The following is a 20640-nucleotide window of genomic DNA, read 5'->3' as shown; positions in this document are numbered from 1 at the left end:
GGTAGTATATTGTTGATTTATGTGGGCTTTACTGCTTTACCTGCTGCTGATGAAAATCTAATTGTTCAGAGAGGACAGTGTTTGCCAATACTTTAAATTTATGGACGACAAAAATAAAACCAATAAGCTGAGAGATGCTAAAATGCCAAGAGCTTTTGGAAGTCTGCTGATAAGTCTCCATGTATTCATCGCTATGAGCAATGACAACTCCGTTGCACGTTGTTATTTTTTCCAATTGTTCACATTAAAAAAAAAAAAAATCAGTGCAGCTTTAATTTTTTATTCTGTGTTTGTACAATCACTAACCTGATACTACTGGAGCACAGTTTGTATTATGTAATAGCCTTTCAATGACTTGAGAAAACACTGAAGAACCAGATATTAAACTGCATTTTCCATCAATTTCTGCCACATGGTAAAATGAGGTGCAAGAGCACATTTGCACAGTGCAATAAGGTCATTATCTGTGTGGTAAAGGTAAGTGTTACCGTAGATCTAAGAACCTTATCGGCTCTGATAAACCACGACACATACCTGTAGCTCACCTTTGACCCTCCACATACAACCCCATCACCACAAGATCAATTGGATGTCGCTGTCTGATAGAACACTGTACTGCTGCAGTTGTGAAACCATATCAGAGCGTCAGTTTTTTTTTTCGCTATATCAAAGTGCTTCTGCTTCTTTGAAAGAGATCCAGCGAGCAAACTGTATTGATTATTGGTGCTGTTGAGAGATAGTCTCTGTTGGGTCATTTAAGATAAAGAACGGAGGAAGAAGAGGTATTAGATGACTGGTCGAGATCAATTTCAGATTTGCTGAACATAAATGAACTGTGGTTGGACTGCAACTTCGATACAAACAAACCAGCACATTTCCATAAAATTACACTATGCAGCTTCGATGTATAACATACAGAAACGCTGATATAAATATGTGCGCACATAATCTCACTCTTGTAGATAAGATAGTTGAGGCTGATTGAAGCATAGGTGTCTTATCTCAAAGTGACTATGAAAGACAGCTTGAAGTCAAGAATCTTAGGAAACATCCCTGCAGAAGGGAACCTGAATATCAGTCTGGATGAGTCAACGAAACGTCTCCCTTCAAACCTTAAAAACTTTCTCTGACATGAAACCAGAGAAGCATCTTTCCCACTGCAAGCTCATAAAAAAAAATGACTCCCACAAATGAAGTCTGTCCACGCTTCTCTCCATCTTCCCTCCATTCCGCCACATTAGAATGAGTAATTGCGGGATCCGGCTTGTTAGGAGGAAATGGGGACTGAAGAAAATTGCAGCAGACTCTTAAAGTGCATCAGCTTAATGCACAGACACAGACACAGACACATGAGCTGCATTTAGTCAGTAATGTGACGCCTTTGTTACATGCAGCACTGTACAGACACGTGTGTGTGAGGAGCGTGTTCACAGCACAGCAAGGCAAATCTAAACTTTATAGCATAAACTCACTGTCCTATCATGTGGACCCTGTCCTTTGGTCCACACACACACAGAGAGTGAGAGAGAGAGTACTTATAAAAGGTAGGGCCCTTCAACAGTCTCTCCTAGTTTGACAAACAGACCTCACAGCAACCTCCTGCCTCCACTGACACCAGTTCAAAATGCCTGCAGACTACAATGGACGCTGGGAGATGGTGAGCAATGAGAACTTCGAGGAAGTCATGAAGGCCATCGGTAAGTTGCACTCTTACAACGTATATAGGATTCCACACAAGGAAGAAGTGAGACTCGTAACCCTCTTTACAAACAGGGATTAATAAGAGTGCTGCATTCAAAGACACAGCCAAGTAGGGAGGAAGGCTTGAGCAGAAAATCTGGCATGGGTGTGACAGAAAGGATGAGAGAGCAGCGGCATGAGAGGGAAAGATAGAGAGGGGAAAAAAAGAGGAGTGCTGTGGCACTGCTTCATTTCCTCATTGAGCTGCTGTCAGGCCAAGTTAACCTCCACTCTGTGAGCGGCTGCCGTCTGTTACCACGCCAAATAAATATTGATTCACTCCTTTCTGCATTTTCATCCTCTCGATCCGCGAAAAAGGAAGACAGATTCCGACCCCGGATCAGGCAGTGGGCCAGCACGTCGTCTCAGAAAAGGGGGGAGAATTTTTTTTTTTTAAAGGCTCTCCTGCTTTTGGCGCGTCATTGATCAGGCCTAGAAACACTTTCATTATTCACGACTCCATCTGCAATTCATAAAACAACCCCGGTGCGCTCAGCTCACACAAAATCCGGGAAATCCTCAATGCCTCCACCTCATTTCCATCGAGCGGATAGGAAAATGACATCCTTATGGAAATGGGTCAAAAATATCATTTAGATGGGTAAATATAGGGGCCTCATCTGTAAGAGTGATGGGAAGAAATTGAATTTTCACTTTAGGGCAAATGGGATATGAATATCTAAACGGTCAGGATGGTTGGTTCTCTTTGGCAAAGCCCAACGCTGAACGGGGCGGAGAAACTCATTTAGGCCTATTCTGACTCGGAGCAAGGTCATTTTTAAAGGGTAAATGAGACTGTCAAAAGGACCAGCAGGATAGGAATCATAATAAGCGGCCTGTGGTCTTGTGTGTGTGCTTCTGCGGATGTGTGCTTTTGGTGTGTCTGTGCACACAAAACACACCAAACCAGAATGAGAAAATCCTTCACAGCTCCGCAAAACTCCTGCAAAATTCAACATTTAATCAACTTTGCACGTGCACACGCTTGCAGACATCGACTTTGCCACCAGAAAGATAGCCGCCCACCTGCATCAGACCAAAGTGATCGTGCAGAACGGAGACAAGTTCGAGACTCAGACCCTGAGCACCTTCAGAAACTACAACGTCGACTTCACCATCGGGGAGGAGTTCGAGGAGCACACAAAGGGCCTGGACAACCGAAAGGTCCAGGTGGGATAAGTTGCTGAATCTATTTACTGTCAGAGCTCAGCAGCTGAGTCATTACAGCTGATGCATTAACTACTATTTCTGTGTGTGTGTGTGTGTGTGTGTGTGTGTGTGTGTGTGGTGATGGAACAGACACTGGTGAACTGGGATGGAGACAAGCTGGTGTGTGTGCAGAAGGGGGAGAAAGAAAACCGTGGCTGGAAACAATGGATCGAGGGAGACATGCTCCACCTGGTGAGAAAGGGAGGGTGGCACATTGGGGATAGTAAAAGTTTTGACATAGTTTCCAGGCACCGAGGTTTTCCTGTGTGATCGCTGCTGCAGATTCAGTCTCAAGCTAGCTGAATAAATGCAACACTAAAAAGCAATTCACCTTCCTTAAAGGAAACTTTCCAAGTTACAACACACTGATTGGCCTCATATCTGTAGGCACTGACAATAAAACAATGCTGATGTAAATCACTGGGTGAAACGCACAGATATAATCTGCCTGATTGTGTAATAATCACTTGTTGCGCCATGCTGGAGTCCAGGTCTGAAGGTCTTTGGCTTCTCTTTCAGGAAATCCATGTCCTCGATAAAGTCTGCAAACAAGTGTTTAAGAAGGCTAAATAAGATGGGAGCCCACTTCATCTGCGCAGAAGTCCCTGTTGTGTTCAGTGTTGCTGTCTATTTATGGTGTAATTGCGAAGAGCTGCAATAAATTAATTTAATACAACTGTTCTGTTTAACTGTCTTTGGATTTTTTTAATATTTTGATTATAAAGTATGCACTATGACTAGAGAAAGTAGGGCTTTTTTCATATTAATGTCTAGCCACCAGTCCAGTTCTTGTCCCCTTAATCCAGTAATGTCCCAATAATTAGCTATTTCTATTAACACACACACATGCACACACACACAGTACCTTAATTTTGAACAAAAACCCAGAGAGAAGTGTACATATATTGATTTTGTAAATAATGCTTTGGGCATACACTGTATTTTATACACAGGGTAAACTGGAGGAAGGTACCTTCCTTAGGAACAATGTCTATTTTCATTCATATGTACCAAAAATATCAGTATATCATGTGTACAAAAAGCACGTTTAACCCTTAGATGCATACATGGGTCAAAAATGACCCGTTGATGTTGTTTTCTTGCAATGACTTTGTATTGAAAAGTTTTTATCATTTCACTTTCCAGCTGTTCCTCAGAAACATTTTTTAATGCCATTTCATTTAAATTTTTAAGTTACCTTTAATACTTTTAAGTTACCTTTTAATACTTTTTTGACCCCAAGCTCTTTATCACTTATAATATAATACAAGAGGTGATGCACAAACGTGGAGGGACAGAGAGCAGCAACAACTAGAGGAAAAGAGTGGAAAAATGTCAGCAAAAGGGATGTTGACATTCTTCTATTGCTGTTCTGTGTAATATTCTTCTTTTTCGATCATCGAAATGTTCAAAATGTGTTAGAAAGGGAAAAATAAACATGTTTCAAGCATGAAATCATTGTTGTGTCGCCAAAAAATATAATACAAACAATAATACAAATGTCTCAATTTAGTCTACATGTACATTTTGAAACTGTAATTGTAATTGAAATAATGTAAAAAAAAAATGTCAGAGAAGCTCTGATGATACACTGCAAAAAATTAAACGTGGATAAAGAAACTTCTAACAAAATTCAAATTAGTGAGCAGATTTATCAGATCTGATTGAAACAAAAGACCAAAGTACCAGTTGCCGGCTAAATTGTGGAGACCTAAAACTAAACGTGGTGTTTTTTTAGGCGCTCTGTGTCGTTGTTTTTTGGGGGATTTTTATAGTGTTCTCGGAGCTCGCAGGTACAACGTGTTCTACTTCTGGCCGGATCTTCAGCTGCTCCGACAGGAAGAGCTGCAGGATCCACGTAGCCAAAAGGAGCTGCGTGAAGTTACACGGAGTCACAGAGAGAAACACCGGAAAGGAGGAACTCCGTCTACAAAATAACAGCGTTATATTGCCACATCAAACTACAATCACGGAAGTTCATCAGAAAATGTAAAATCTTGACATTAATTTTATTTTTATATATATATATATATATATATATATATATATATATATATATATATATATATATATATATATATATATATATATATATATATATATATATATATATATATATATATATATATATATATATTTTAAATTACCACGGTCTACTGTAATGATCTGCCTGATAAAATCCAGCTGGCTAAGTCTGTCATCTTGCTCAAGCCTCTTCCTGGTAGCGTACTTTTGAGTTTTTCTTTAGTGTATAATATTTTTAATGTTTCTAATGCTGTGTTGGTTTGATATGCCATGTTGTATTTGAACATTTTAAATTGTGATGTCTTTATGACTTGTCTGTTTTATTTTTGCTGTGACTTGGATTTTGAAAACTGCTCTATAAATAATCATATATATGCATGCAAATGATTATGTCTTCCTAATGTATTGATGTTACGTACTATGTATTTATAGTTTGACCTTTATGTTGACGAATTATGTTGTGCATATGTTATTTTAAAGCTTAATAAGCAGCTATTACCTAACATTGTTACTGTACATAGATATATTGAGAGGAATTTGAAGCTGAAGTCAAATTTCCTTTTTATATAAACCCACTTGGCTAATACCTGGTTTTATGTTTTGTCATTAAATGCTGCCCACAGACACTCTGGAGCTGGTCATTACCTGTAAGAACTGCAAGATCATATATGGACTATCTTTAAGCTTTGAGTGTGTTTCTATAATATTCCATATAATTTTAGATTTGTTTATGTGCAATATATGTCTTTACACATTCTTATATGTATTTTGTTGTTTTTTAAATTTTTATGCCACACTTTGAGCTTTATTATGAAAGTCAATACCGGAAGCCATGTTGTTATTATTTTTGCGCGTTTGATTACAAAACTTTCTCCGCTGAGCGCCACAGGAGAAGCCCGACCAGGGCAACAGGGAGGCCGGCTTCTGTATCGGACAGCACCGCGGAGACTCACTGACGTGGAAACATGGTAGGTGGAACAAACAAAACAAACACAACTTAATCATAACTTAAAATGCACTGCCGTTATCACAACTTAGTTAGTTTGTTGTTTCCTGTTTACTAATCCTTTTACTAGTGAAGTACGGTGCAAGTACGCTAAGTTTGATCCGTAAAGTTTTCCAGCTGGAAACTGAAAACGCAAAAACATACAGTAAAAGAAGCAACCATATGCAACAGCACGATCCTAATACTGCACTGAAAAATGTTGACAAACTTCTTGGTTTTGCTTGAGGAACATTCTCAACAGACACTTATCACATTAAAAACAGACAAACCGAAGTGACTCATGCAGTGACATGAAAAGACCTGAAAGGATCCAGTCATTCTGGAGCAGGCATGCATATGAAATGTGGTATGAGCAGAGAGCCAGCAGACACACCCCCTCCCCAACTATCTGCACAACCTGGGGAAAAAAATGGACAGACTTTCTTCTGGCCAAAAAGAGCGGCTGATAGAAGCTGATTAGTGGTTTGATGAGATAATAAATGCTGATTATCTCTTCCTCCACAGCCTCTGCGGTTGGACATCAAGCGGAGGCTGACGGCTCGGTCGGACAGGGTGAAGAGTGTGGACCTGCACCCCACCGAGCCCTGGATGGTGGTCAGCCTGTACAGCGGCACTGTGGTGGTCTGGAACCATGAGACACAGGTCGCTCATTCACGCTGGTTTAATCAGTCGCCTTATCACGGTCATCGCCTAAAACACACAATCGTGTTTTCATCCCTGCTTTCCGTTGTTTGGTGGAGACACAGCCTGACAGTGTGTCTGCTTTCAATCCTGTGTGCAGGCGATCGTGAAAACCTTTGAGCTGTGTGATCTGCCGGTCAGAGTGGCCAAGTTTGTAGCCAGGAAGCACTGGCTCATTGCTGGAGCAGTAAGTATTCTAACACAAGTTTAAGTTACCTACTTAAACTAAGTAACGGTATGGGAAAGAGGTTCACTGATATTTCCCTAACCCTAATCAAGCAGACTGATCATTTAGAACTAAAATATGCTATAAAAATAAAAAATCCTGGTGTCAAAATGTAGAACTAGAAAAGCACTCAGAGTGCAGTACTCCTCCAAGGCTGCTTATTCCCCCACATGGCATTGTCTGAAATGCAGCATTTATTTATTAGATATTGATGAGAAATCACAGCGACAATAAAACTTTTAAGGTCAAATTTAAGTTTGTTGTGTTCATGCTGAATTTGATTGGTGACCCTCAGGCTTTCCTTCTGTAGGTAATAGGCAAAGTTAACCCAGTGTTTTCCACTAAATTGCATTAAGCTTCCCTTTAGATTCACTAACCATTGCCAGGTAAACCTGTGCTTTTGTTTTCTGTTTATGTTAAAATATATATATATATATATATATATATATATATATATATATATATATATGATTATTTATGATGCACTTTTCAACCTCTTTGCCTATCCCCAGGATGACATGCAGATCCGTGTGTTCAACTACAACACTCTGGAGAGAGTCTACATGTTCGAGGCTCACTCTGACTACATCCGCTGTATCGCTGTCCATCCCACACAGCCCTTCATTCTCACCAGCAGTGGTAGGAAACACCTGCATACACTCACACAAATGCAAAGCCTGAGTAGATATGTTTAAAGTGTAACGTTCAGCTCTCCTAACTGTCACCAGGGAGGTGCAGCACAGTGAGCTCATACTCCTTATGATGTTCCATGTGCTGTGTGTGTTCGCTTTCAGATGACATGTTGGTCAAGCTGTGGGACTGGGACAGGAAGTGGGTCTGCAGTCAGGTGTTTGAGGGACACACTCACTATGTCATGCAGATTGTCATCAACCCCAAAGACAACAACCAGTTTGCCAGTGCCTCTCTGGACAGAACTATTAAGGTACACACACACACACACACTAACACACACACACACACACACACACACAAACACAAAGGAAAATTGCTTTGGAGCACAAACAGATTAAAATGAGGTTTTCTACTCTATAGATTTTCATATTGTTCAATTTCTAAATGCCGAACCATTCAATTGTACTGTAGGTGTGGCAGCTGGGCTCCAAAACTCCAAACTTCACTCTGGAGGGCCATGAGAAGGGAGTGAACTGTGTCGATTACTACAGTGGAGGAGACAAGCCGTACCTGATATCAGGGGCTGATGATCGCCTTGTAAAGATCTGGGATTATCAGGTGATCACACACCAACTGGACAGGTTTCGTCCTTATTTCTGTGTCATGTCAGACACGGCTGTATAGCAAGGCATGCATTCTACATGTTTTGGTTTAGCCCATGTAGCATCGGCCCAGTCATCTTCACTCACACAGAGGGCTTTTCAGTTTCAATTTCGTTTTCATTTGTGCACCAGTTGTGTTCATGACCCTCAAAACCAAATGACTCTGTAGTTAATCAACCACAGGACCAGATCCACACTCAGGTCAGATAGGAGGCTGTTTAAATGAGGAGGACCTGAATGCAGCCCACGTAACTGCAGTGACGTTTAATCTCACCTATTGGTGATTTGATTGGTTTAACTGGAATGTGGGTGAGTTGGGGTAGTTGAATTTACAGCACATAGGAGAATTTTCTCACCACGTAAAGAAACACTTTAACCTGCATTTTATCAGAAACATTCAGAATCTGGAGAGCCATAAGGACTGTACAGTATTTTAGTAGATGTATTTTCATAACATTTGACCACTGTTGTTGATCTCTTAACAAAGGTCTACTTTGTGAACCTTTGGATGAAAACAAAAGGGTACAAATCACAGGAACAAGAAGCAATATTGTTGATTAGGTAACATATACTTTAATATATTATAATTCTATAAACTTTGATTGTTTAGCCCTGCCCAAACACAGGTTAAAAACAATGAAATCCATGTATAACTGCTCCCATATTAGACATCAAACCAGTCAAATCACGTTCATTGCACCCCGACCTGTTCTGCAGGTTCCAGCCAGGGATACACTTTTGTGCAGGTTCTGTTTACAGTAAGTTTTTCCGAATAGAGCCTTCGACTTTCTGTTGAAATTCAGCAGACATCCATATGGACACCCAAAGTTTGAGTTTCTTCTAAAGACCAAGCAGCACACCGATGTTGTCACGATGCTTGTTGGGATCCAACTGGCATCTAAGTGTCACTGGGAGCCAATATTTTACTTTCCAAACCAGCCTGTTTTTTGGCAGAAATGCCCGGATCTTTGTTCACAAATGAAAACTGAACCAGTTCTGCCGGTCAAACAGCCCAAACACATTTTATGAACAGATGAACATTGACCTGTTCCTGCTAAAAACAAAAACAGCCTCACTAGACAATTAGTATGCACAAGTTTTTCCTGAGAACAAACAATTAGTTAAACCCAAATGAAGATCTTTCTTGTCAGCCTGCTGTCTTCTATGTTAAGTAAGTGGTCTGGCAACTAAACTGTCCTGTCCCAATTACATGTGAAGACAGAAATGAAAGTAGTTCTATCTGTAAGGAAAGCAAAACAAATAATCTTCTTTTCCTTTTGGCTTTTCCCTTCAGGGGTCGCCACAGTGAATCATCTGCTTCCATCTAACCCTGTCCTCTGCATCCTCTTCCACTACATCCAAAAGCCTCCTCTTTGGTCTTCCTCTAGGTCTCCTGCCTGGCAGTTCAAAACTCAGCATTCTTCTACTGATATATTCACTCTCCCTCCTGAGTCTGGCCTCTCTGGCTTTACCTCCAAAACATCTAACATGTGCTGTCCCTCTGATGTACTCATTCCTGATCCTATCCATCCTGGTCACTCTGGTCTTTTCCACATTGCTACTGTCTCTAAACCAAACAACATTGCTGGTCTCACCATCGTTTTATACACCTCTCCTTTCATTCTTACTGATACTCTTTTATCACACATCACACCTGACACTTTTCTCCTCCTGTTCCACCCTACTTGCACAAAAGCAAAAATAATAATAATGCCCTTCTATATAACTGTCAGTTTGAATAAGAAAAACTGTCTGCAGTTTATCAATGAGTCTGCTGATGACAAAATAGCATAGTTTTATGAAGCGTGCATTTATTACCTGGACTAAAACTCAACATGCATACAGTCTAGTGAAGGTGCATATTATTTTCATGTGGATATTCAGTGTTGATATTGATGCCACTCAGGTATACGTGTTCAGACAGAAAAAGCTGAGCACGGTATTGGCAGTGACTTTATCTGATCAGTATACTGTACGGTGCTGTTTGTTTATCTACCAGAACAAAACTTGTGTTCAGACCCTGGAGGGTCACGCTCAGAATGTGACCTGCGTCAGCTTCCACCCCGAGCTGCCAATCATCCTCACTGGCTCAGAAGACGGTGGGTAAAAATATTTATAAACTACACACACATACACACACACACACACACACACACAGCGATTCTCCAGCCTACAATCAGTGCGGCACCTCGGTTCATTTTGACCTCTCATTTGGTCGTTCCCTCTAGGCACTGTTCGAGTGTGGCACTCCAACACCTACCGATTGGAAAACACACTCAATTATGGCATGGAGCGGGTGTGGTGTATCAGCGGCCAGCCTGGCTCCAACAGCGTGGCTCTGGGCTACGATGAAGGCAGCATCATCATCAAGGTGTGTACATATTCCAGAGTTTTACAGTTTCATATTCAATCGAACATAAAAATTTTCAGAAAACCACAATTCCTCATTTTATTCACAGTGTAGTTTGTTGACTAATGACTTGAGGAGGATGATAGGAGCCAGTCATGTTGGACATTATTTATTTTGTTTTGAGAAAAACCATCAACGCCTTGCTCAGTTTGTCTTCATACCAGTCTCCAACTTTGTGTAGTGGGCTTAATGGAATTGACTCTTGTTTTCCTGTCAGTGGGGCTGCAGCTGGGAAGCACTGATAAAGTAATGTTTCTTGTTAACACGGCATTGAACGTAAAGATTCAATTTTAACCTGTAAATAACACCATGGATTATAAAAAAAACCCACAAATCCCCCAGAGAAAATAGAGGACGTGACCTCTTTATCCTCCACAGCAGCTATGGGAGCTTGTATAATACACTGTCAGGTGGAGTTAAAAGATATAGCAGCCTGCATTGTGCAAGCTGAAGGAAATCTTGTTGACCTGTTATAATAGAACTGCAACCCTCCTTTAACTACCAGTCACTCATCACTGCGTTCACTCATCCATCCTTCCCTCTCTGTCTCAGCTGGGTCGGGAGGAGCCGGCCATGTCCATGGACTCCAGTGGGAAGGTGATGTGGGCTCGACATTCAGAGGTACAGCAGGCCAACCTGAAGGCGTTAGGAGACACTGAGGTAAAGGACGGAGAGAGGCTCCCACTGGGTGTGAAAGACATGGGCAGCTGTGAGATTTACCCACAGACCATTCAACACAGCCCCAACGGGAGGTGAGGAACTGGAGGTGGAAGTATCGGTGATAAGAGGTCATGGGTTAACCTGAAGTGTCCACAGTCAGATTTCTTCTACATTCTACCAAGACTCGGTTTAAACATTTATAACCTAGCATTCAGATCCTTTAAGAAAGTGTATTAATACAGCAGTGTAAACAAATCCAGTAAGTATACCTATTAGCAGCAAAATGTAGTTAAAGTATTAAAGTAAAAGTACTGTTTTGGTCCCTCTAACTGATAAATTATGACATAAAGTGAAGCGTCAGTGTATCAGCAGCATGTTACTGTTGTGGCTGCTGTAGGTCTGAACTACTTTATACACAGCTTTATATACAGGGACACAAGATAAATCTGAGGGCTCCAAACATGATTAATGGGAGAGGAAAGAAGTCTGTTCTAGTCTTTGATTTTCACTAAGATGTTGGATCATTGGACACTTATTGAAATGAAGTTCAGAGCGTAAAGCTGTCAGATTAATGTAGTGGAGTAGAAAGTGCAACATTTCCCTCTGAACTGTGGTGGAGTTGAAGTATAAAGTAGTGTAAAATATAACAGCACAAGTCTATTGAAACTGTCCAGTTTGTACTGTACAGTGCTTGAATAAATGTCACTTTCCACTATTGTTTATAACACTACTCATATATACTTAATCTTGAGGTAATGAATTAAAACTCCAAATGGGATGTTAGAAAACATTTCTGTCCAATCTGGAGTAACAATATGTTTAAATGTCATTCATAAAATGGCTAAATTCCTCCAAAATAAGCCTGGGCTGTATTGTGTATTCGAGTTTTAGTTTCAAAACATACACTACCAGTCAAAAGTTTGGACACACCGTCTCATTCAATGGTTTTTATTTAATTATATGATACATTGTAGATTAATATTGAAGACATCAAAACTATAAAAGAATACAAATGGAATTATGTTGTAAACAGAAAAGTGTAAATCTTCAGTATTAATCTACAATGTAGAAAATAAAACAAATACATAAAAAGCATTGAATGAGAAGGTGTGTCCAAACTTTTGACTGGTAGTGTAATTTGACATTTGCATATCCATATAATTCGTGTCTGTGCCTCCTGACAGATTTGTGGTGGTGTGTGGAGATGGGGAATATATCATCTATACCGCTATGGCCCTCAGGAACAAGAGTTTCGGCTCCGCTCTGGAGTTTATCTGGGCTCATGACTCGTCACAGTAAGTCTCTAAAGGAAGAGTTCAGCAGTTAGATGAGAAAAAAATGTAAAAGTATGAGCCAGGTACATTAACGGTGCACATTGTATTTGTAGGTATGCTACCAGAGAAGGCAGCAGTATGGTGAAAATATTTAAGAACTTCAAGGAGAAGAAGACTTTTAAACCTGACTCTGGGGCTGAAGGTGAGTTTCACTTTCTGTTTTCTCATTTGACATGACATTTTCTGTGTGTGTTTACGTCTACAGTATGTATTTGTGAGCAATTCTGTGTGTAATTATGTTCTTCTGCTCCACAGGTATCTTTGGTGGCTTCTTACTGGGTGTGAGATCAAACAGTGGCCTGGCCTTCTACGACTGGGAGAACGCCGAACTGATCCGCCGAATTGAGATCCAGCCTAAATATGTCAGTTACAATCTAATGGCCATTAAGTTTCATGAATTAGTTTATTGCTTTTTCCTTCCAATAACTCTTTGTGTTTATGTGTTTAGATCTTCTGGTCTGACTCTGGGGAGCTGGTGTGTATCGCTACAGACCAGTCTTTCTTTGTGCTGCGCTACCTACCAGAGCAAGTGGCAGCAGCCCAGGAGTCCAAGGCAGAGATGACAGAAGATGGAATAGAGGACGCCTTCGAGGTCAGAGACCCGCGTAATTGTTTTTTTTTGTGCACCTATGCAGTAACTGGATTGTGGGCTGGTCTATTTAAGTGCAAATGTTACTTTCTGAATGCTGTAGGTACTGTGAAGAAAAAGTGTGCTTTTCAAGTTCTTCTTGTCAGCTGTCAGTTATCCTCTTCATGACTGTCAGTCCTGTTCCTTTCTGCTGACCAGGTGCTGGGGGAGGTCCAGGAGGTGGTGAAGACGGGGGTTTGGGTTGGAGACTGCTTCATCTACACCAGCTCTGTAAACAGACTCAACTACTATGTTGGAGGGGAGATCATCACCATAGCTCACATGGACAGGTACAATACAAAGAAAGTCATAAAGACATACCAGCTCGAACTCGTCTCGGTTTATTCATACATTTTTTTGGCATGTCGAGAAAATATTTGCTTTTCAACCTCCTTGGTGCCTTGTGCTGTTTTATTTTGGCCTGCTATCCATTTCTGTCCAGTAAATTAGAAGCAAGAAAAGCACTCAGAGAGCGCAGCACTCTGTCAATGCTGTTCAGTAGTTGTATCATTTCTGATGGATGAAGTATTTAATAAAAAAAAATAACCTTGCACTGAGCACGTGCGTGTGTTATACATGTGTATGTTATGTACAGATATCAAATCACGTGACCTAAATATGGAGCGGGCGGGAATTGATGGGATTCGGAAACACACCCACAATTTAATCAATTGTTCCTTGTATCATTTCCGACAGATAAGTCCTGATAAGTTTGCTGCAGTCGATTTGCAGTAGGATTACAATCATGTGATACAGAAATCTTTAAGAAATCCATTGATCCAGACTATAAGCCGCATCACTGCCAAAATACATTTTTGAGTAACAGACAGACTAACAGACAGACGGACAAACGTGTACCAATCGTCACAAAACTCCGCTGTGTTCCTTGGCGGAGTAATAACAAAAAAATGTTTTGAAAACTGACACTAAAGGTCTTTCTCTGGTGTAGGACCATGTATCTGCTGGGCTACATCCCAAAGGATGACCGTCTCTACTTGGGGGACAAGGAGCTGAACATCATCAGCTACTCCCTGCTGCTTTCTGTGCTGGAGTACCAGACGGCTGTCATGAGGAAGGATTTCAGCACAGCTGACAAGGTTCTACCCACAATCCCTAAGGAGCAGAGGACCAGGGTAGCCCTCTTCTTGGAGAAACAGGTATGCGTGCCCTCTGACATTTGCCCTTGGAAGTCTACCATGTTGCTTTTTTTTCTACTTGAACTGACTACAGATTCAGGGTCTGGATGAATGCATAATTTACAGAACATCAGGCAACCAGATGGAGGAATCCCTCTGGGCAGTATTTCTGTATTTTTAAAATGTACTTATTTCAGGAAAGGTTTTGCTTCTCATGCAACCTCTTTGACCACCTCACTTTTTCACTCATAGATTCACATGTCGCTGTTTTCCACTTCAACGGGCAACAGAGGACAATATGTGGCACAAAAAGTTGTTTTAGCTGTTTGTGTGTTTCCTTGTGTTGTGCAGGGCTTCAGACAGCAGGCCCTGGCTGTGTCCACTGACCCAGAACACAAGTTTGAACTCGCTCTGCAACTGGGAGAGCTCAAAACAGCCTACCAACTGGCACAGGAGGCGGAGGTCAGAGCCGAGGCAGCGGCTATAGCTGCTGTATGGTAGCAGCTCCACTGTCACCAACATGCTGCTCATAGGAAATCTGTGGATTCATTGGATTTTAGATTAGTCAGTTCATTTGTTAAAGTGTATAACATTATAGGTTGTTAACCCTATCACTTCTCAGGTCAATTAGTATGGCATAAAATATTGCAGGGTCTTAACCTATATATCTAAATTAGACTGATAAATTGGCATAATTATTAATATAGGGTTTTGACCTTATTAAATGAGGTAGTGTGGTATATTTTTTTATTTTATACAACATTGTAGGGTCTTAACTGTAATGTTATCTGTTTTCTTGACCAAAAAGCACTCTGAAACAACAAATCACTGAGCTAAAGTGCTTTTACGTCTGTATGCTCAATGTTGTTAAGCATATGTAATGTTCAGTATGCTTACCAGCTCAGCTTATTGTAACAGAATGCTAATATTTGCTAATAAGGACTAAACATAGCGTACATCCAAAGCTAAGGTATTTAGTCATAATCCATAGTATGAACAAGATAAACAGAAAAGAGAGAGCCATGGACGCAGAACTTAATGCCATGCATCAGAAAAGTACACGAGTAAGAGGTCAATATGCTGCCAAGATTTCGGCAACTTATTGTATTATATCTATACCTTACATCTCCATGTCGTCCAAAGATAATATGGAGGCTTTGTTACCTGAACAGTCTCTTTCGAGGATCTTTGTATGTAATAAAATGATCCGAAATTCATTTATGTTGCTGTATTTTATAGTATCAGATATTTTCCTTCTCTAAGTGGCATTCCAAATTTAGCCTGCTTGCTGGTGTATTGTTGTTGTTGAGATTCATGCTTTTCATCCTGTGATAATCCTCCCTCCTGTCTCTTTGGCACCCCAACATGCGGGGACTTCAGTCAGAACAGAAATGGAAGCAGCTGGCTGAGCTCGCGACTACAAAGTGCCAGTTTAGCTTGGCTCAAGAGTGTCTGCACCAAGCTCAGGATTACGGGGGATTATTGTTGCTGGCCACCACCTCGGGCAACGCAGACATGGTGGGCAAGCTGGCAGAGGGGGCAGAGAGGGATGGGAAGACCAACGTGGCCTTTATTACCTTCTTCATGCAGGGGAGGTGAGTGTCTGGGATACTGGGAATAAGAAGGGAGCTGTTTGAAATGATGTCTATGTCTAAAAGGCTTTAATTATGTTATTCATCACTGTTTATTTTGTGTTTGCCCAGACTGGACAAATGTTTGGAACTTCTAATCAAAACTGATCGATTGCCAGAGGCGGCATTCTTGGCAAGAACATATATGCCCAGCCAGGTCCCAAGGTAAAGTAGTTTCTAATGAGTGCATAACATGTAGCTGAGCACTGTACTCCCATTTACAGGCTGTGTCTGTGTGTTATGGCCCTATGTGTTCTGCAATTTGTATAAAATTCAAGTCATAATCAGTGGGGAAAAAAATATGTTTTTACTGGAAATTTTTATTAAAGGAAATATTTCTTTTCCATTCTGCATCACTGTGTATGCTTCTTTTCTTCCAGGGTGGTGAAGCTGTGGAAAGACAGTCTGTCCAAGGTCAACCAGAAAGCAGCAGATGCTCTGGCTGACCCCACCCAGTACAGCAACCTGTTCCCTGGCCTCCAGCAAGCCCTGCTGGCTGAGCAGTACCTGAAGGAGACTCATGTCAGGGTCAGGCCTGCTGCGGAATACCCACTTGTTACGGTCAGTGGAAGAGTCAGAGGAACTGTCAGAGGAACTGTATTCAAAACTTAAATCGACTGAGAAGGGATTTCATCCTAAATTAGGCACAGAAGTCGTCTCATGGCATAAGTTGGAAAAATCGTCCCAGTTTTAAGCTGTCCACCCTTTGAGCATCAATTTAATATCAAATATCGTGTTTAAAATTACATTTTGCCCGTTTCTCTATTCTTCAGCCAAACGAGGATCGTAATGTTCTGGAGGAATCTGCTAGATTTATACCCAAAGGAGACTTCACTGAGCCAGAGGTGAGGACCACAACCTGCATGTCCACATAGTCTCTTTCAGATATGGCAATCATACATGTTGCTCTCATGCCTAAATAAACAGCTAAGTCACTTTTAGCTACATGTAAAGACTGCACACCAGCACGAGACTGAATGGAATTCTGTGACAATTACATAATGCTGCAGCAGCGCTGTGTAAAACATGCAAACAGAAATATTCTATTCTGTATTATCCTGCTTTGAAAGATTAACATTATTTCTCCCCTTAGAATACAGGGGAAGAAACTGTCGTACAATTATAACTGTAATCACACTATCTGTACACCCCTATATTTTTAACCTAATGTCCACTCCAAGTCTTCACTGTGCACTGCCAGACATTGGGCAGCAACATTCGCTAATAAATGATGAAATTGATGAGAAAATGCAGTAATGGATTCACTGTGAGAAGCAAGGGCCATGTCTTTTGTGCTCAGAATGAAAAATAGCTTTTAAAAATCCATCCCTGATTCAGCTTGTGCAAGAACTGAGAACACTTGTCCAATATAATTCTGTCCAACTCGCCCCTGTTCTCTGCACTGAACCTTCTCCCTCTCATGTGTTAGTGTTTTTTATCTCACAAAGGCACTACTAACTGAACACTGAAATTTGTTAGGATTTTTATCTCACGAAGGTACTAATAACTGAATACTGAAATTGATGTTACATATGAATGTTATAATATTGATAATAATAACCATTTAACGTACAATGAATCCATGAGTTATGCTTGACCTTTAAAAGGAAAGAGATGGAGCTAAGCACTAACTGCAAGCTCTGATGGACACAGACAGGTCAGGCTGGAAAGTTTTAGCTGCTTAAAAAAAATGCTCCTTCTTCTACACATGCACACACACACTAACAAAGACAGAGCTTTGGCCTTGATACACAGCACATTCCTGCTTTCCTATAATGTAACAGTTAATTCTACTGAAACTGCTAGGCCAAGGTTGTTTGAGGGAGAAACCATACTAATCCTCCCTGAGGGACAGCTCCATCCCCCCTACAAGATACCAGTAATGGCTGCATCACATCCCAACTAACAATGAAATAATACAAACTGGTAGAAAGCGGGAAAAAGTTTGCAGGAGGGTTCTTCTTACAGGGTGCAGCTCCTGGGGATTGGATGAATAAAGAGATATGGACATATCTGTGCACCAACTAATGCAAGAACTAAGTCTAAACCATGGTTTATCCCCACCTTTAGCCAATCACATTTCAATATTTGAATTAGATGTTTATATCTATGACCTATCACACAATACTAGACTGAATAAAATGTTGTGTTCACTTCTGATTTTATCCTTTTCTGGGAGGCTATTCCAAACAGAAAAGGTCCTCGTACAAGATTCTTTTGAGACGCTGATATTTACAAAATAAACAGCTAAATTGGAGAGAAGTAGTTTGTCTTCTATCTCAAAAAACGAACACATTCAACACATGCACTGTGCGTTATATATTGCAGAAGCATGTTCTTTATGTAAAATACCCTGTCATGTTGTATTAAAGCCATAGCAAGCATTTACATACAAGACATCAAAACTTTAACGTATAAATAAGCAAGTGAAGGAGTCCTTTCTCATGATCAGCCAACACTGAATCTAAAATAGAAACAGATAATAGAAACATTTTGCTGTGGTTGATAGAGATTGGACTGAAGGCCTGTGTTGTTGTTTTTCTTTTCAGAAAATGGTGGAGAGTGTGAGCGAAACCCTCATTGTATCAGCAGTGACAGAAGTTGCACAGTCAGAAGCAGCAGTGGAGGAGGAGGAGCTCATTCCACTAAGCCTGGAGTCCGTTGATCCTGTTTCAGTAACAGAAGAAGCATCTCTCCCAACAGCAGCAGCCTCTGTTCCTGACACTGGAGCTGAAGAACGTGTTGAACCAAAACAAGGGCAACCAGCGTCTTGTGAGGTGGAAGCAGTAGAGGAGGACACCGCTGCTCAGCCAGATGCTTTAGTCTCTGTAGAGGAACAAATTGTGCAGGAGCCTGTAATTGAGTTTCCTGAAAAAGAGCTAGAGATGGTAGAATCCAGCCTTGTGGAAGATGTCAGATCATCCATTGAGACTGATGTTCTGGAAACTTCTCTAGCAACAGAAGCTCTACCTGCTGTTGATGTTCCTGCAACAGAAACCATCGTGTTGATAGAAGAAGCGCCATCTAGTGAGCCAGCAGCAGCAGTAGAGGATGTCCTGGTTAGTACCGGTCTCACAGTCGATGCTGTAATCACAACTGAGGTAATGACCAGTAATGAAGAGCTGAAGACAGATGTGTTCTCCTCAGAAGTTACTCCCCTAATGGACTTTGAAGCAGCAGAAACAAAAGAGACGTCTGTTACTGAGGAACTTGTTACAGAAGCAGCACCATCACAGGTAGCAGTCGAGGAGCTCATCTCTTTTGAAACCGTAAACAGTCCAGTGCTGGATGAACCTGTTCCAGTCCAAACTTTCCAACAGTTGGCCCTTGATCCACTGCTAGACTCGCTTGGAGATACGTTGCCAGCATTGAAACCAGTTCCAACACAAGAATTAGAGCAAGAGGAACAAACCGCAGCACTTCCGGTAAAGCCGGAGGGCAAGCCGGAGTCTGCGATTCTTCCACAGGCTGAGCCAGAGGTTTTGTCCCCCGCAGCAGCTCCTGCAGAGGAGGAAGGTCCTGAGGGATCTGAGGAACCAGCAGAGGACCTCGAGGCAGAGATGAATGATGAGGTACACAGACTTTTTTTAAGCCTGTTGCAAAATTTCACTAATATTTGCGTGAATATTAATCTATACTTGTAAATGCTCTTAATGCAAAGTCATAAACCTGCTAATATTTTCTACCTGTAGGCTCTGGATGATCTGGATCTGGACAATTTTGACCTGGAAGACATCGACACAACAGATATCAACCTAGATGAGGACTTCCTGGGTGAATAGAAAAAGCAAAATTCCAGTTTTTTTGCAAGCCAGTTTTTCTCAGTGACCAAGTAACAGAAAGGGCCGTTATTCATGGCAAAAACAAGCTGTCAACACATTATACTGCCTTCAAATATTAATAAACAAGCATCTGCTTTCTTGTTTGTGGGCTAAAATAGTCATTTAGAAGATTTACTGTAACTTGTAATTCCTACAGGGATTCTCACATTCATGCTACTGCGGGCACAAATTGTATAAATTATACTGTAAACATGATAAACCAGTTCTGATGTGGCAGGCTGTAATTAAGCTCTGTGTAAACCCATTCAGTAGGGTCCTGTAGAAAAAACAGGAGACAAACAGGGATTACTGAAAGCTCTTAGTGTATTTTCACATAAATAATTGGGGGTTGCTGGTATCTCATTCCTAAGTGGATTTTGCTCTACTTGTTGACAGCAATGTAAACTATCATATTATTAAAGAAAGACTTCTAATACCTCATAGCACCACTGTTGATCAGGGTGTCAACAAAGCCATTGAATTAGAACAGTATTTTATACATTTCTATGCAGCACAAATCTTAATTACATTTTTTTTAAAAATGTAATATAAATTCCCAAATTTTAAACAAGGTAGCACACACTCCTTATTGGTTCTGTTCTTGGCTTCATTTGCTTTATGTTGTTGATGTACTCAATGCATGTTTACCTCTCAAATATCTCACATAGTGCTGTTCTTAGGTCATTAAATAAACTAAAACCTTGTTCCAGTTGCTTTTTTTGACATTGTATTTTCCTTTCTCTTTTTAAATAAACAAATAATGGATGCTACTGTGAATGTGGAGTGTCTTCTGTTATTCAGGCTTCAGAATATATTCCTTCAACAACATGACACTCGA

The 20640-nt window shown here is 40.8% G+C and overlaps 2 protein-coding genes across 2 annotated transcripts; both read left to right on the top strand.

Annotated features, from left to right (window-relative positions):
- Positions 1-1533: 1533 nt before the first annotated feature.
- LOC111569706 (retinol-binding protein 2) lies at positions 1534-3625 on the top strand. The gene is made up of 4 exons (XM_023272003.3): positions 1534-1697; positions 2732-2910; positions 3040-3141; positions 3469-3625. The coding sequence occupies exons 1-4, from the start codon at positions 1625-1627 to the stop codon at positions 3520-3522; spliced, it is 408 nt and encodes a 135-aa protein (XP_023127771.1). The 5' UTR covers positions 1534-1624; the 3' UTR covers positions 3523-3625.
- Positions 3626-5807: 2182 nt separating this feature from the next.
- On the top strand, positions 5808-20572 carry LOC111569705 (coatomer subunit beta'-like). The gene is made up of 22 exons (XM_023272002.3): positions 5808-5942; positions 6485-6622; positions 6762-6848; positions 7400-7526; positions 7682-7830; positions 7992-8138; positions 10182-10281; positions 10411-10553; positions 11145-11344; positions 12437-12547; positions 12640-12728; positions 12842-12948; positions 13035-13178; positions 13374-13504; positions 14164-14371; positions 14702-14812; positions 15731-15945; positions 16054-16146; positions 16362-16542; positions 16755-16826; positions 18531-19553; positions 19674-20572. Exons 1-22 carry the CDS (start codon positions 5940-5942, stop codon positions 19761-19763), a joined length of 3669 nt encoding a protein of 1222 aa, XP_023127770.2. The 5' UTR covers positions 5808-5939; the 3' UTR covers positions 19764-20572.
- Positions 20573-20640: the final 68 nt, after the last annotated feature.

This window comes from Amphiprion ocellaris, chromosome 7 (genome assembly GCF_022539595.1).
Source record: "Amphiprion ocellaris isolate individual 3 ecotype Okinawa chromosome 7, ASM2253959v1, whole genome shotgun sequence".
NCBI classification, from domain to species: Eukaryota; Metazoa; Chordata; class Actinopteri; family Pomacentridae; genus Amphiprion; species Amphiprion ocellaris.
This window is presented reverse-complemented; position numbering and strand designations above follow the sequence as displayed.

Excerpts from the sequence above, each read along its gene's own strand:
- LOC111569705 (XM_023272002.3), top strand. Across the intron at positions 6,623-6,761 it reads TCTGGAACCATGAGACACAG|GCGATCGTGAAAACCTTTGA; the intron begins GTCGCTCATTCA and ends TCCTGTGTGCAG. Across the intron at positions 13,179-13,373 it reads GAATAGAGGACGCCTTCGAG|GTGCTGGGGGAGGTCCAGGA; the intron begins GTCAGAGACCCG and ends TCTGCTGACCAG.
- LOC111569706 (XM_023272003.3), top strand. The coding sequence starts at position 1,625 with ATGCCTGCAGACTACAATGGACGCTGGGAGATGGTGAGCAATGAGAAC. Across the intron at positions 2,911-3,039 it reads TGGACAACCGAAAGGTCCAG|ACACTGGTGAACTGGGATGG; the intron begins GTGGGATAAGTT and ends GTGATGGAACAG. Across the intron at positions 3,142-3,468 it reads AGGGAGACATGCTCCACCTG|GAAATCCATGTCCTCGATAA; the intron begins GTGAGAAAGGGA and ends CTTCTCTTTCAG.